The sequence below is a fragment of the Canis lupus genome, chromosome 8 (assembly GCF_011100685.1).
Source record: "Canis lupus familiaris isolate Mischka breed German Shepherd chromosome 8, alternate assembly UU_Cfam_GSD_1.0, whole genome shotgun sequence".
Taxonomy (NCBI): Eukaryota; Metazoa; Chordata; class Mammalia; order Carnivora; family Canidae; genus Canis; species Canis lupus.
Window position 1 is genome coordinate 71,618,015 of NC_049229.1, and position 15,600 is coordinate 71,633,614.

General features: G+C 40.0%; 1 protein-coding gene and 1 pseudogene across 12 annotated transcripts in view; one reads left to right on the forward strand and one right to left on the reverse strand.

The window, feature by feature from the left end:
* The window catches only part of MARK3 (microtubule affinity regulating kinase 3), a 121,099-nt gene that overhangs the window by 65,523 nt on the left and 39,976 nt on the right, over nt 1-15,600 (forward strand). For all 12 annotated transcript variants that reach the window (XM_038545820.1, XM_038545819.1, XM_038545817.1 and 9 more), the window contains 2 exons: nt 11,988-12,036; nt 14,335-14,400. In XM_038545820.1, coding sequence (XP_038401748.1) covers nt 11,988-12,036; nt 14,335-14,400 — 115 coding nt within the window. The remainder of the gene's footprint in view (nt 1-11,987; nt 12,037-14,334; nt 14,401-15,600) is intronic.
* Nucleotides 10,626-10,754, reverse strand: LOC119873148 (annotated as a pseudogene).

Sequence of the window (15,600 nt, forward strand, 5' to 3'; positions counted from 1 at the left end):
CATTATGTACACTTTATTTTTTTTAAAGATTTTATTTAGTCATAGAGACACACACACACACACACACACACACACACAGAGACAGGCAGAGGGAGAAGCAGGCTCCATGCAGAGAGCCTGACGTGGGACTCGATCCAGGGTCTCCAGGATCACGCCCTGGGCTGCAGGCGGCGCTAAACTGCTGCGCCACCGGGGCTGCCCACATTATGTACACTTTAAATGTACATGTCATTAAAGCTGGGGGGCGCAGATTTTTCTGAGAGAAAAGAATCTAATCTAGAATTCTTTACCCAATAAGCTGTCAATCACATGTGAAAATAGAATCAAATACTCTGGGGCATGCAGAGTCTCACAGTTAACCATGTCCTTACCCTTCTTTAGGAGAAATGGTGGAATATACTTCACTACCACAAGAGAGAATACCAAGAAAGAGAAAAACATGGGGTTCAGAATAAGAAGTCCAATAGAGTAGGCCTTGAGAACAGGACAAAAGCCTCCAAAGTATGAATATCTAGAAGGAAAAAAATTACTTAACTCTTTGAAAGGACTTGAAAGGAGATTTATAGTTCTGTCAGAGTTTAAGGATGGATTAGTAAAGTGAGGAATATGTAGAAAACTTAAGTGAACAGAATTACTGAGGCAGCATTAGCTCCAAGGAAACCAAAAATCAATAAATAAGGATAGAAATGCATTCCTAGTGTGGCTGTAAATAATATTTATACATGGGAATGCAAATACATTGGTGCAGCCACTCTGGAAAACAGTATGGAATTTCCTCAATAAGTTAAAAATAGGGCTACCCTATGACCCAAAAATTGTACAATTAAGTATTTACCCAGAGGATACAAACATAGTGATCCGAAGGGGCACCTGCACCCCAATGTTTATAGCAGCAATGTCCATAATAGCCAAACTATGGAAAGAGCCAGATGTCTCTGGACAGATAAATGGATAAAGAAGATGTGATATATATACACAATGAAATACTCAGCCATCAAAAAAATGAAATCTTGGCATTTGCGGGACAACGGGGTGGCTCAGTGGTTAAGCATATGCCTTCAGCTCAGGGCGTGATCCTGGAGTCCCAGGATCTAGTCCCACGTTGGGCTCCCAGCATGGAGCCTGCTTCTCCTCTGCCTATGTCTCTGTCTCTCTCTATCTCTATGTCTGTCTCATATGAATAAATAAAATCTTAAAAAAAAAAATCTTGCCATTTGCAAAGGCATGGATGGAACTAGAGGGTATTATGCTAAGTGAAATAAGTCAGAGAAAGACAATTTTATGATTTCACGCGTGGAATTTAAACAACACAGAAGATCATAGGGAGAAGGAGGGAAAAATAAAATAAGATGAAACCAGAGAGGGAAACAAACCATAAGAGACTCTAATAACTAGGAAACAGAACTGAAGGTGCTAGAAGGGAATTGAGTGGGGGGAGTAACTGGGTAATGGGTATTAAGGGGGGCATATGATATGATGGACAGTGTGTTTATATACAGCTGATCAATCACTGAACTCTACTTCTGAAGCTAATAATGCATTATATGTTAATTAATTGAATTTAAATAAAATAATATTTATACAGTATAAACTGAATAATTTAGCCAAATGTAACGAGAACTGATTAGGATGAATGAAGGAAGGACCTGAGGTGGGAGAGCCAAGTCTTCACTGTCTATATTAAGAAATCAGTAGATAATGGAGTGGGAGAAGGGGTTAAACAAATCAATGACCAGCAGCTCAGACATGCTATTTAGAAGTAAGGCAGCAAATACCAGAGTTGAAGGTACTTGCCAGAGTAGGTAGCTACAAGAAAACATCTAAAATGGAAAATCAAGGAAGCATTATATTTTGACATTTTAGAAATAAGTAGGTGGAGATGCCTGGCTTAGTTGTTAGAGCATAAGGCTTTTGATCTTGAGCTGGTGAGTTTAAGCCCCACTTTGCATGTAGAGATTGTGTAAATAAAAAAACTTTAAAAAAAACTTTAGAGGGGGGATCCCTGGGTGGCTCAGCGGTTTAGCGCCTGCCTTTGGCCCAGGGTGCGATACTGGAGTCTCGGGATGGAGTCCCCGTTGGGCTCCCTGCATGGAGCCTGCCTCTCCCTCTGTCTCTCTCTCTCTCATGAATAAATAAATAAAATCTTTAAAAAAAAACAACTTTTAGAAATACGGTCAACAATAAATGAAATAACTTTAAAAGTTAAAAGGATTGGGACGCCTGGGTAGCTCAGCAGTTGAACATCTGCCTTGGCTCAGGGCGTGATCCCGGGGTCCCAGGGATCAAGTCCCATATCAGGCTCCCTGTGAAGAGCCTGCTTCTCCCTCTGCCTGTGTCTCTGCCGCTCTCTCTCTGTCTCTCATGGATAAATAAAATCTTAAAAAAAATAAAAAGTTGAAAGGATTACCTATGGGAACTTCACAAAGAAAAGGGACAAACAGAAGAGGGCAGGGGTGAGTTTGGATAAGTAACCAGCATCTCCTGCCTTGGCAGACACAGGTCTTTACTTCCTTTTCTATTGTAAAAGGTCATGCAAATCAGTGAAGAGGAATATATAACCTAATAGAAAATAATCAAAAGATATACCTAAGTAATAGGGTCGATGGCCAATATTCAAGTAAAAATGTTCAACATCCTAAAGATACCATTTTTTTCACCAATCAGATCTGCAAAAGTCTAATAATGAATAGTGTTGGTGAGAGTGTAGAGAAACAGGAAATCTCATGTTGTTGCCAATAGTGCAGGAAGGTTTTTTTTTTTTTTTCTTTTTTTTTCAGTATGTTTTAAATAATATAGCACTAACAGTTTTAAAGGCATGTTTGCCCTTTGGGGGCACCTGGCTGTTTCCGTCAATTAGAGCATGCAACTCTTTAAGTTGGGGTTGTGAGTTCGACCCCCACAGTGGGTGTAGAAATTACTTAAAAAAATAAAAATCTTAAAAAGGAAAAACAAAAAGGCATGTATACACTTTGGCCCTCATTCAGTTTCTAAGAATCTACCTTGTCAGTACATCTGTGTACTGACATGAGTACAAGGGTGTATATACAGTAGTTCCCCACCTACTTACCCAAGGGGGTTATGTTCCAAGACTCTCTATAGATACCTGAAACTATGGATAGTACTGACTCTTATATATACTACATTTTCCCTGTATATACACACCTATGATAAAGTTTAATTTATAAATTAGGCACAGTAAGAGAGTAACAGTAATAACTAATGATAAAATATGGGGCTCCTGTATGGCTCAGTCAGTTAAGCATCTGACTCGGATTCAGCTCATGAGAATAAGCCCCAAGTCAGGCTCCCCTCTCAGCAGGAGTCTGCTGGACATTCTCTCCCTCTGCCCCTTCCTCCACTCAAGCATACAATCGCTTTCTCTCTCTCAAATAGGGGTCTTTTTTTTTTTTTTTTTAAAGATTTTATTTATCCATTCATGAGACAGAGAGAGAGAGAGGCAGAGACATAGGCAGAGGGAGAAGCAGGATCCATGCAGGAAGCCCAATGTGGAACTCTGTCCCCAGGACCCCAGGATCACGCCCTGGGCCGAAGGGAGGCACTAAACCGCTGAGCCACCCAGGCATCCCTAAATAGATCTATCTTTAAAAAATAACTAATAGAGCAGCCCTCGTGGCTCAGCGGTTAAGCGCCACCTTCAGCCCAGGATCTGATCCTGGAGTCCCGGGATCGAGTTCCATGTTGGGCTCCCTGTGTGGAGCCTGCTCCTCTCTCTACCTGTGTCTCTGCCTCTCTCTCTCTCTCTCTCTCTCCCCCTCTCTCCCTGTGTCTCTCATGGATAAATAAATCTTGTAAATAAATAATTAATAATAAAATAGAATAATTATAGGGGCACCTGGGTGGCTCAGTCGGTTAAGCATCTGACTCTTGGTTTCAGTTCAGGTCATGATCTCAGGGTTGTGGGATTGAGTCCCGCTTGGGGCTCCACACTGGGTGTAGATTCTGCTTGAGATTTTTCTCTCCCTTACCCTCTGCCCCTTTTGGCTATATATATAGCCCCCCAAAATAGAATAATTAGAACAATATACTGTAGTAAAGTTATGTGAATGCAGTCTCTGAAAACATCTTATTGTACTGTACTTATCCTTCTTTTGTGATGATGTGAAATGATAAAATGCCTTCATGGTGAGGTGAAGTGAGGTGAGCGAGTAGGCTCTGTGACGTAGCTTTAGGCTACTACTGACCATCCATCAGGAAGATCACCTGCTTCTGGATCAAGATTGACCACAGGGAACTGAAACTGCAGAGAAGGTATGGGGGCAGGGGACTACTGTACAAGGATGTCACTGTAATGTTAGAATAACAAAACTTTGTCAGTAACCTGTGTGACATCAGTAAAATTCTAGTTAAATATATTGCTTTTTTTTTTTTTTTAAGGATTTATTTATTTATTTATGAGAGAGAGAGAGAGAGAGAGAGAGGCAGAGACACAAGAGGAGGGAGAAGCAGGCTCCATGCCGGGAGCCTGACATGGGACTCAATCCTGGGACTCCAGGATCGCACCCTGGGCCAAAGGCAGGCACTAAACCACTGAGCCACCCAGGGATCCCCTCGTTAAATATATTGTAATATACCCATACCTGTCATATCCCCTCATCTATAGACCTCTTCCTGCGTGGGAGAGGTCACTGCTTTTGGCTAGTGTTACAAATGGTCTTTGATAATGCTGTTAATAATTATCTTATTTTCCTGTCATTTGTTAACTTTCCTATTTTGTTCTTTTTTTTTTTTTTGTTCTTTATTTTAAGATACTTTTATTTTTTAATTTTTATTTTAAGATACTTAATGTTGGGTGGTTCTAAGCGTTACTCGGATCTCTTTACCTGCTTTAAATTTTATCTTACAGCATTGGCTCTCATGTTTACTTGACTTCAGAGAAACTCCCTGGTAGACTTGCTTGCCTTTCACTGGCAGCCTCCACCCACATATTGAGAAGGGATAGGAAATGCTCTCCTTGTTAAGAGTGATTAAAATACAGCATTTCCAGCTACCTTATCTTTTTTGAAGAATCCCCTTTTAGCCAATAAAAACCCTTTCCTTTGTTCATTCTCAACCCTTCTTAAAAATCAGATTAATTGAGGGAAGGGAGGTAGATAATACAGTGACATGACTTTTAAAGTTCAAAAGACAGAAAAAGTATTGAACGAAAGGTTCATTCAGCCCTTGATTTACAGCCACCCCGGTCCTGCCCCTGGGACAATTAGTGGCATCAGTTTCTGTTTATCCTTCCAGAGATATTCTGTGTATAGAAAAGGAAAGACATTTATTTTTCCTTTTTTTACACCAGTGTGTTTTCTTCACAATTCCTTCTCCGTTAACTCTGTGGGCTTTTGCCAGCCTCTCTCCCTCAGTTTTATTTGAGAGACTCTTTGATTTGTTCTTTTGTTCAGCAGAGCTGCAGTGAGCAGTGTGGTGTGAGACAAAGGAACAGGGGTTTCTGCACAGTGTAGAGGAAAAGCAAGTCCATCATCCTTCTGTTCTTCCTCCTTGAAGTCCCCTCGAGATGCTCCAGGATCTGGGGTGCTGTTGATGAATAGACTTGGGGCCCCACGTGTAGATGCTGTCACAGGCATCAGACTCCAGGGTCTGGATTTCATCCTGTCTCTCTGGCTGCCTCCTTTATTAGTCTCCATTGTGAACCCCAGTTCTTTCTTCTCTGAAATATTTGCTTTTTGGCATTCCTGTCTTTTCATCTTGCACAATTAGTGTTATTTCCTTCCAAGGATGCCATCTCTTTTTTTTTTTTTTAATTTTTATTTATTTATGATAGTCACAGAGAGAGAGAGAGAGAGGCAGAGACACAGGCAGAGGGAGAAGCAGGCTCCATGCACCGGGAGCCCGATGTGGGATTCGATCCCAGGTCTCCAGGATCGCGCCCTGGGCCAAAGGCAGGCGCCAAACCGCTGCGCCACCCAGGGATCCCCCAAGGATGCCATCTCTATGCTGGTAATTGTACAGAATGTATCTCTAGCCCAGATTTTTTTCCTGAGCTCTGAGCCCAGATACCATGCACTTTGACTAGCCTCAAGGGCCCTCATACCGCATGTCCAAAAGCAGTTCAGTCTGCCCTGCTGTGCCTTGGTGCAGCCAGTTGTGTCTTCTCTGTCTCAGAGTGGCACCCAGACCTGCCCAGCAGTGTCAGCACCCACTCAGCCTCCCCCTCCATACCCCCTGAATATTTCCTGTGTCTCCTTCTCTTTATCCAAGATTACTAATAATTACCCAGAAATCTTAGATTTACAGCATGGCTATTTTCTGTTCAAGAAGAGGGTGATCATTATGTTTGCTTCATTATCTCTAACACATAAGTTGTCATTCAAGTCTGTCACTCTGCTGCTACAAATTTTATTTATTTATTTATTTATTTATTTATTTATTTATTTATTTATTTATTTATTTATTTGAGACACAGAGAGAAGGCTGAGACATAGGCAGAGGGAGAAGCAGGCTTCTGGCAGGGAGCCCTATGTGGGACTAGATTCCAGGACTCCAGGATCATACTCTGAGCCAAAGGCAGACGCCTAACCGCTGAGCCACCCCAGGCATCCGTCTCCCCCCCCCCACCACCGCTTTTTATGATTTTATTTATTCATGAGAGACACAGAGCGGCAGAGACATAGGTAGAGTGAGGAGAAGCAGTCTGCCTGTGGGGAGCCTAATACAGGACTCCATCCCAGGACCCTGGGATTATGACCTGAGCCAAAGGCAGACACTCAACCACTGAGCCACCCTTCCTTCTGTCTTGTACCTGTATATCTGGAGAGGGGAGTCTGAATATTGTCACCATCGTGATTCAGATCACAGTTTTATGTGACACCCCCCCACACCCCCCCGCCAATGCTCTTTTTTATGTGCTCACTTTACTTTTTCATTGCTTGGTAAATTGTCTTTTTCCAAAGATGATTCCTGGGCAACCCAAGTCCTGGTTGTTGGGACATATCCTTACTCTGTGGTACTATACGTTTGGGTCCTTACTATTCTGATCAATGGGATCCCGAAGTTATGCCTCCTAGCGTGTTTGTTCAGTTCCTGGGTACCAGTTCCTAGAGGACATGAAAACATTAGGAGGTTGCAGAATGGTCATTGAGGAGAGAATTATTTCACTTCATATATTTCTGTGTTACTTCATTTTGTTTTTTACAACTAGCATCTGCATAACATGAATGTAGAGAAGTTGAATTAAGATAAAGTAGGTGGATTTCTCGTTAAGTGTCCTTTGATAATAACAAACCTTTAAAAAACATATTGTATAGTCCTAATAGGGACTTCTCTAAAAGTTAATGCTTTCTTTTGAATAACTTACTTTTATCCAAATTTAACTATCTTCAATTATCAGGTTCATGGTTGATTTGAATATATGAAATCTCTGGTGTTTTATTGTGGGGGTTTTGTTTTGGGACTGGGGTTAGCACCTCTCTGAAATCTCTGGCATTGTTATCACTTATATGCAAACTGTCAACTTTTAAAAACTCTGCCAATGGGCAGCTCCAGTGGCGCAGCGGTTTAGCGCTGCCTGTAGCCCAGGGCGTGATCTTGGGAGACCCGGGATCGAGTCCCACGTTGGGCTCCCTGCATAGTGCCTGCTTCTCCCTCTGCCTGTCTCTCTAGCTGTGTCTCTATGAATAAATAAAATCTTAAAAATAAATAAATAAATATAAATATAAATAGATAGATAGATAGATAGATAAATAAATAAATAAATAAATAAATACATACTGTGCCAGTGCCCATCTTTTGCCCTGGGGATTTTCTGTACCAGCATCTATCAGTGATTTTGCTTGTATATTTCTAAGGCAGCTGCATAGCATCATGAGATGAATGTGAACCTTGGAGTCAGAAAACTCACAGTCCTGGCTCCAGTACCTCCTAGCTGGGAGTCTTTGGACATGTTTATCAACTTGCTCGGTCCTCCTTCCTCTGCATTGGAGGTGGTCACAATCACCAGAGTTGTGAACATTAAATGAGATCATAGATGGAAGCATCTAGCTCTGTGCTTCAGATGCAGTGGACACCTCATAGCCACTGCTTTCTTGCTTCCTCATCACCTCCTTGATTAATCTGCTATAGATTTATTAACTCATTTCTGCCTGAAACACAGTTCTGATAGAAGTACACATGTAGTTCTTTGGTACTATCCTACTAGGGAATCTGTGGCTTTTCTTTCTGCTCTGGAATTAGGCTTGTACTACCTATCCTTCTGTCTGGTTCCATTTCACTTTCCTCTGTCTTTTCACAACACGTGCCTTGGTGTGACCTCTGCCATAACTCATGGGTTGTCTGTAGTATATTAGTTATCAACTGCTCTCTAACAGATTACTCCAAAACTGAGCAACTGAAACAAAGCCATCTGCTATCTCAGAGTTCCTGTGAGCCATGTGTTTGGGGGTGACTTAACTAGGTAGTTTTGGCATAGGTGCTTTCAAGTCATTTTGGGCAAGAACCACAGCTGCAGGCATCTGAATATTTGATTGGGGCTGGTGGGTCTGCTTCCAGAAGAGCCTTCTCACTTGGCCCTGTCGAGGAGGTACAGTTCTTCGCCAGTTGTGTGCATGAGGCCTCAGTACCTTGCCATCTTGGGGTCTGTCCATTGAGATGTTTAATGTCCTCACGACACAAAAGCGAGTGATCTGTGAAAGCATGGAGGGAACTGCAGTGCCTTTCATGACCTAGTCAATCTTTGAAAGTCCCCCACTGGGGATCCCTGGGTGGCTCAGCAGTTTAGGGCCTGCCTTTAGCCCGGGGCGTGATCCTGGAGTCCCGGGATCGAGTCCCACATCAGGCTCCCTGCGTGGAGCCTGCTTCTCCCTCTGCCTGTGTCTCTGCCTCTCTCTCTAATGAATAAATAAATAAAATCTTAAAAAAAAAAAAAAGTCCCCCACCATTTCCTCTGCCTTACTCTAATGTTAGAAGCAGGTCACTAAGTGCACCCCGCACTCAGAGTGACATTAAGTTTTACCTTTTGCAGGAAGGACTGTCAAATAATTTGTGGATATATTTTAAAAACTGCCATACCTGGGGTGCTTGCTGGAAGTAAGATTTTCCATCCCATTTCAGATCTAGCAAGAGGTAGGGTAGGGCACAGGGACCTGGAGTTTGCACAAACACCCTTATGATTCTGATGCAGTTGACCTGAAATCCACTTTCAGAAATGTACTGTTCAGCCAGACGGATCGCTTGGTCATCCTTAAATAGTCTTAGTTGGCCATACTATCTTGCTCACATATACAAATCACACATAGTTCATTTTCTACTGTGTACAGCTTTCTGAGATCCTGCATGAGTCTGGTTACCTCCATGCTGCCTGCTACACCAGACTGAAGTCAGCTCTGCCTCCCTCAAATTCCTATAATACTGCATCTTTACCTACTTTTGTGGCTCTGAGTACTTTATTTCGATGCTCTGCTGCTAGTAGGGATTTAAAAATGATTGCCTTCATTTGACCTAGTCTCCTTCCAGCAGAACGATAACAGTTCTGCACCAAGCATTCTGCTACTCAGATTTTAAAAGCAGTCTAGTCATTAGAATGCTAAGGAAGCTAGCTCAAACCAGGCTTCTTGGGCAGCCCGGGTGGCTCAGCGGTTTGGCACTGCCTTCAGCCCAAGGCGTGATCCTGGAGACCTGGGATCGAGTCCTGCGTCGGGCTCCCTGCATGGAGCCTGCTTCTCCCTCTGCTTGTGTCTCTGCCTCTCTCTCTTTCTGTCTCTCATGAATAAATAAATAAAATCTTAAAAAAACAAAAACAAAAACAAAACCAGGCTTCTTGGTAGTTAGTACTTTAATGCAGGCATTTATCAAACAAATGAATTCTTGTGTGGCTTGGTTTCAAGTATATAGTAGTGAAAGGAGACCGGTGTGCCTCCCCACCCCCGAGTGGATGACAAGGCAACAATAAACAGGTACACAAAAATGTATCATTATACTTGAAAGACATTCTAGAAAAGCAGACAGATCACTATGAGCTAAAACAAAGGAGATCTTCTAAAATAAGGTTTTCAGAGAATCTGCCTGAGATTTCAAGGACAGAAAGGAAAAAAGACTCTAAAGAAAGAAAAAGCTTCAAATATTCTGATATCTGAGAGGAATCAAGGTGGCTGGAGCTCAAGTTGTAGGGGGAAGTAGAGGCCACCATGGCTGAGATCTGAATTTTATATTAAATGCAGGGTCCTAGGCAGCCGGGGTGGCTCAGCGGTTTAGCGCCACCTTCAGCCCAGGGCGTGATCCTGGAGACCTGGGATCGAGTCCCACGTCGGGCTCCCTACATGGAGCCTGCTTCTCCCTCTGCCTGTGTCTCTGCACCCCCCCCCATTAAAAAAATAAATAAAACCTTTAAAAAATAATAATAATAAAATAAAAATAAAGCAGGGTCCTAACTTGTTGGTTGTATCCAACTTGGAGCTTTAGCAATTGTGGAAATAGCTGGGAGATTCAGATTATAAGCTACAAATTCAACTGTAATGGATTGGAACACAAAGCTTCTGTGTTGGTTTGACAGAAGGAAACTAAAAAAGAACCCAAGCCAGAATGGTGGTCGGAGTAGCTGTCTTCTCATCTCGGGACATAAAACGTGAGAATGACCACAACAGCAACAGGAGATACTTGTGTTGGAGATAGTGCTCCAGGCTTTAGAGATGATTCAGGAAAAGAATTTTACTCCTCTCACTCCATGTTTTTTCAATTAGCAATAATCGCGCCTCGGATAAACCTCATTGGCTACGATACTGCCACTGCACAAAGCTTCACTCCGTGTTTTTAAGCTCTGAGCTCAATTAGAGGTCGATACGTCCATATCCATCTCCATGCTGTTAGTTGTTAGGTGCTTATTAAATTCTAGATTAGATGTGGACAGGACAAATGCAGTAAGACCCTGTGATTTCTCCCCAGATTCCTTTCCACATAGCTGTTCCTTCTCCTCTTCCCAAGTTCTTCCCAGCCTGTGCCTCCTATAGGTTATAGATACTGGGTGTTGGGAAACCTAGTTCTGGCCCATCTCCCCACCAAAAGAGAGCAGGACCTTGGGAGATCTTTCCCTCTCCTTTCCTGGTTTGCACTTATTTGCAAGAGGATTGGATAATATGGCCTCTAAAATTGTTATTTTCTGAGATCTTCTGTTAGTAGTCTAAGCCATAAAAATGTGCTGCTTCTGAATTCACAGCATATGTTTATGCAACAGCAGTTTAATATTTCTTATTCTCTGTGATGACTGGGCAACTCTACTGGATGGTTTTTCTTATGGCATCCCCTGGGTTCACTTGTGTGGCAGCATTCAGCTGACAAACTGATGAGACTGTGTGTACTTAGATGAAACAATGGGGTCTTTCCCTACATATAGTCTTTCATACTTGAATATGAAAGAGGCTAGACTGGCCTCTTCATATCATGGCGACATCATTCTAAGATAGCAAACGTCAATACGCAAGCATTTATCCATCCTCCTCTTGCTTTCCAGTTTGATAATGTCCCATTGGCTAGAGCAAGTCACAAAGCCCATACAAAAATGTGAAGATGCAAGGCAGGACTCATTAGGACCATTAATTTAACAGTCTGCCACGACTTCCATGTTAAGTTACCTGTCTTCTCCAATAAGAATTTCCCAAAGTGGTTTTGTTCAAAATCTTCTCGTAGAATTTCTTGGAATTATCAGTCCTAATACTCTCATGAGGTAGTTCATTAGGACTGTACATGTTTGGATGGGCAATATCTACCCCTGGTAGATATTAAATCAGGCCGAGTTTAATCACAAACTATTCCTGCCTAAATCTGATCTTATATGTTCATGATAGCAAAATATAATTGAGATTGTGGTATCATCCTCCTCTGTGACTTTTCCTGGAGGTAAAACTGAAGCATTTATAGCTACCCTAGACTTTCATGGTAATGTTAGATGTGGACTGGTGATTTAAATTTGTATTGCAACAGTGGAATAGAATGTTTAATAACCTGTGTTGGGGGATTATGTGTTTGTTTTTTAGCTCTTCAGAGAAGTAAGAATAATGAAGATTTTAAATCATCCAAACATAGGTATTTTCTGCTTTCTTAAATACTTTTGGGTCTCGATGCATTCCATTTGGGGTCTAAACATATATTCCAGGAGTGATAAGAAATATCTTTCCTCTTCCCAGCCCAGGTATACTTTTCATAAAATATGTATTTATACAAATTGTTGATCGTTTTTATTAACTTTTTGAAATTGGTAAAGACAAGTTAAAAGCTTAGGTATTAAACTCCTGAATTTAAAGCTTTAATGCAGTAGAAACTCTAATCAGATCATAACTTTCCAATTTTTAATGCATATTAAAACATAATTTTATTTAATTCATATATGGAAAAGGGAATTATAATCAGTTAAGATTCAAAGGTTTTGCTATGGCAGTGTTAAGAAATTACTTGTATATTGAATCGTATTTTAAAAGATACAGGATACCTGCTATCTAATGGAATTTTCTTAGGAATTATTTTTTACAGTATAAATTTGTTTCATGTGCCCTCTGTGTGCATACCTCAGTGCTAGGTTTGATGAGGTGGGTTTAAAGGAAGGGTGTAAGGGCACCTGGCTGGCTCAGTCAGTAGAGCGTGCAACTGTTGATCTTGGAGTCAGGAGTTCAGGCCCCATGTTGGACGTTGGGCCTACCTAAAAATAAATAAGTAAAGTACAGATGAGGAAGGGTCATGATCCTATTCTCATCATAATTATAGGAATAAGGTGAAAGTATGCAAATTACTTAGTATTCTGTATATACATCTCAATGAAAACATTTGATTACACATATAACATAGAACTTTTTGAATAATATAACTTTTTTTACACAGTGATAGTTCCTACAAGCTAAAAATATTACTTCTAGAGTGAAATAGCTGTTAAGACAGCCACATTAACCAGTTTAATATTAAAATCAGTTCTATGAAGTAGGAGGTTTGAAAAAGTTTGATGTTACAGATATCCTATCAATTCTTAAGGCATAAGAATAAATGATAAAATGTAGTCACAGGAGGGGAAAGATTATACCCTATTTCATCAAATCTAAGCCACATCATTTAAAAGGCATTACTAGTTTTACATTACTGCTAAGGAAAAAAGTCTACGTACTAGTCAAAATGTGAAAAAATACATAATTTTAGAATCAATGAAAAGGATATGTTTGGAGAAAAATAACAAGGAATATATTGAGAAGAAAACCGTTCTTCACTTTTCCTGTCAGCCCTTTACGATTGGCTAGCTAATTCTCGGCTTCATATTCCAGCTTTTCACCAAATAACCAATCACTGCAGCTTAGAACTAGCTAACTTAAACATACTTATTTTCTTTAGTTATTTAAGTTGTGTGCTGATTACAGTTCTCTCTACTTACTCCTAAATGATATATGTTTGATAATAGATACGAATTTATAAAAATTTAAATTTGTATTAGATTCAGATAGTTTTTCCAGAAGAGCCCATATTTACACTGGAATGTTAGGTTTTATTTGTATGTTGATGGTTTACCAGCATATATGTCTTAAATTTCTTTAAATTATTTCCTGACCCCCCCCAAAAAAATAAATAAATTAATTAATTAATTAAAAAAATTAAAAAATAATTATTTCCTGACAACCTGAACATATCATTTTAGAAATTATATGATAACTTTATTCATCAGTTCAGCAAACATATATACTATGTTAGGCACTTTATTAGTCTGATACTCTATATTAAAGTGTCAGAAAATGGCCTGCACCCCATCCCCCTTTTTTGGTAAATTTAACTTTAAAGTATGTATTACCAAAATAAAGTAGATATGGAAAATAGTGATTCAGTAGCTTTAGAAATGTACTTCAGTTTCATTTTAAAACGTGTATATTTCTGATTGATTTGATATGGTTTTGTGAATTAAAAGTATTTTTAACTTGCTACATAGCAAAGTCACACTGACCCATTGCAAATCTTTAAAAAGTTCTTTTCAATTAATTATAGCATAATCCCTTCTACTACTTTTCCATCTCTTGCTTCAGAATAGTAACAAAAGAACCTTGTTCTCTCAGAACAAGTGAATCAAGCTTCCCAAGCAATAGAAGTCTCAAGTGAAATTGTTCTATATTTCCTTAAAGCCATACACTTGGTGAAGTAAAATAGATCTGAGCAGTCCCTGCAGAATTCATGCTTTTATAACATGTGTTATAGTAATATATGATAAAATTCCCCCAAAAAATTCTGTTAAGAGGGTCAGTTATGAAAATCTTCAACAGAGAATCGGTTAACTTTTAGTACTTAGAGTTTATATGTACAGTGTATATGTATACAGACATTGTTTCTTTTTCTCCCAAATCCTTTCCCCTCCCCCAGTGAAGTTGTTTGAAGTCATTGAAACTGACAAAACACTCTACCTAATCATGGAGTATGCAAGTGGAGGTAAGAAACTTACATGGTTCCTCTTTCTTTCTTCCCTTTTAGGAAACACAACCATGCTGCCTGCATGGATAATTGTTAAGGGTTCATTTAACATCTAGAATCATAATACAGTAGTATTAGAATCAGAAAAGCTGTCTTGGCTCTTCTAGGGGGTTACTATTAAGTACTTCAATATTAGCATTATTAATAATATCCAAAACTTGGATTTCTTTTATTATGGTCAGATGTACATAACATAAAATTTAGCGTTTTGACCATTTTAAGTTTACAGTTCTGTGGCATTAAGTACATCCATGTTGTTGTATAGCCATGACCACCATCCATCCCCAGCACTTTCTCATTTTCCCAGACTGAAACTCTGTCCCCATTAAACACTAACTTGGCTCTCCTCCTCCCCAGCCCCTGCCACCCACCATTCTACTTCCTGTCTTTGTCAAGCTGACTACTGTGGGTACCTCATACGAGTGGAATCACTCAGCATAATGTCCTCAAGGTTCATTGTGTTACAGCATGTGTCAGTTTTTCTTCCTCTTTAAGGCTGAATCATATACCATCATGTATATATAAACGCACAACATTTTAAGAACTTGGATTTTTAAATATATTAGTGCATTAGCCTGTTTGAAATCAACGTGTACTGCCTATTGGATGGTTTTCTTTATCACATTTTAATGTCATTGGTGTTCATCTTTCCTAAGGCCAGAAATGGTAGTTGCAGTACATAAGTTTAGATTTTTCCTTAAAGATTAAGGACTCATCATTTTTTTGGTCTATAGGGTTGTATACATGTAATCATTTTTCTGAAATGTATGTATATAACTTCTGTTTTACAGAGATACTCATTTTGGGGTTGAGGTTGGGATCACATGTAAGCTCCTTGTCTGTAGAGAGCAGAAACGTTCTAATTGGTCTCTGCATGTTCCCTACCTCTACACCTCTAGATAGAGCCTGGCACTTAGCAGATACTCAACAAATAAGAATTGTAGTGCACTTACGAAATCACAAGCTACTCGGGACATAAAGGATAGCTTTGATTGTTTTGATTATAGTAGAGTTTTGTTGTTAGGACTTGGATCAGACAGAAAATTCAATCACAGCCTCATTGTAATGAATTAGCCAAAATAAAAGATTTTAAACCTACTGTGGGCAGGAATGAGTTACAATAGGCAAGCCCTCTGACACCATCTTTTCATACTCCTA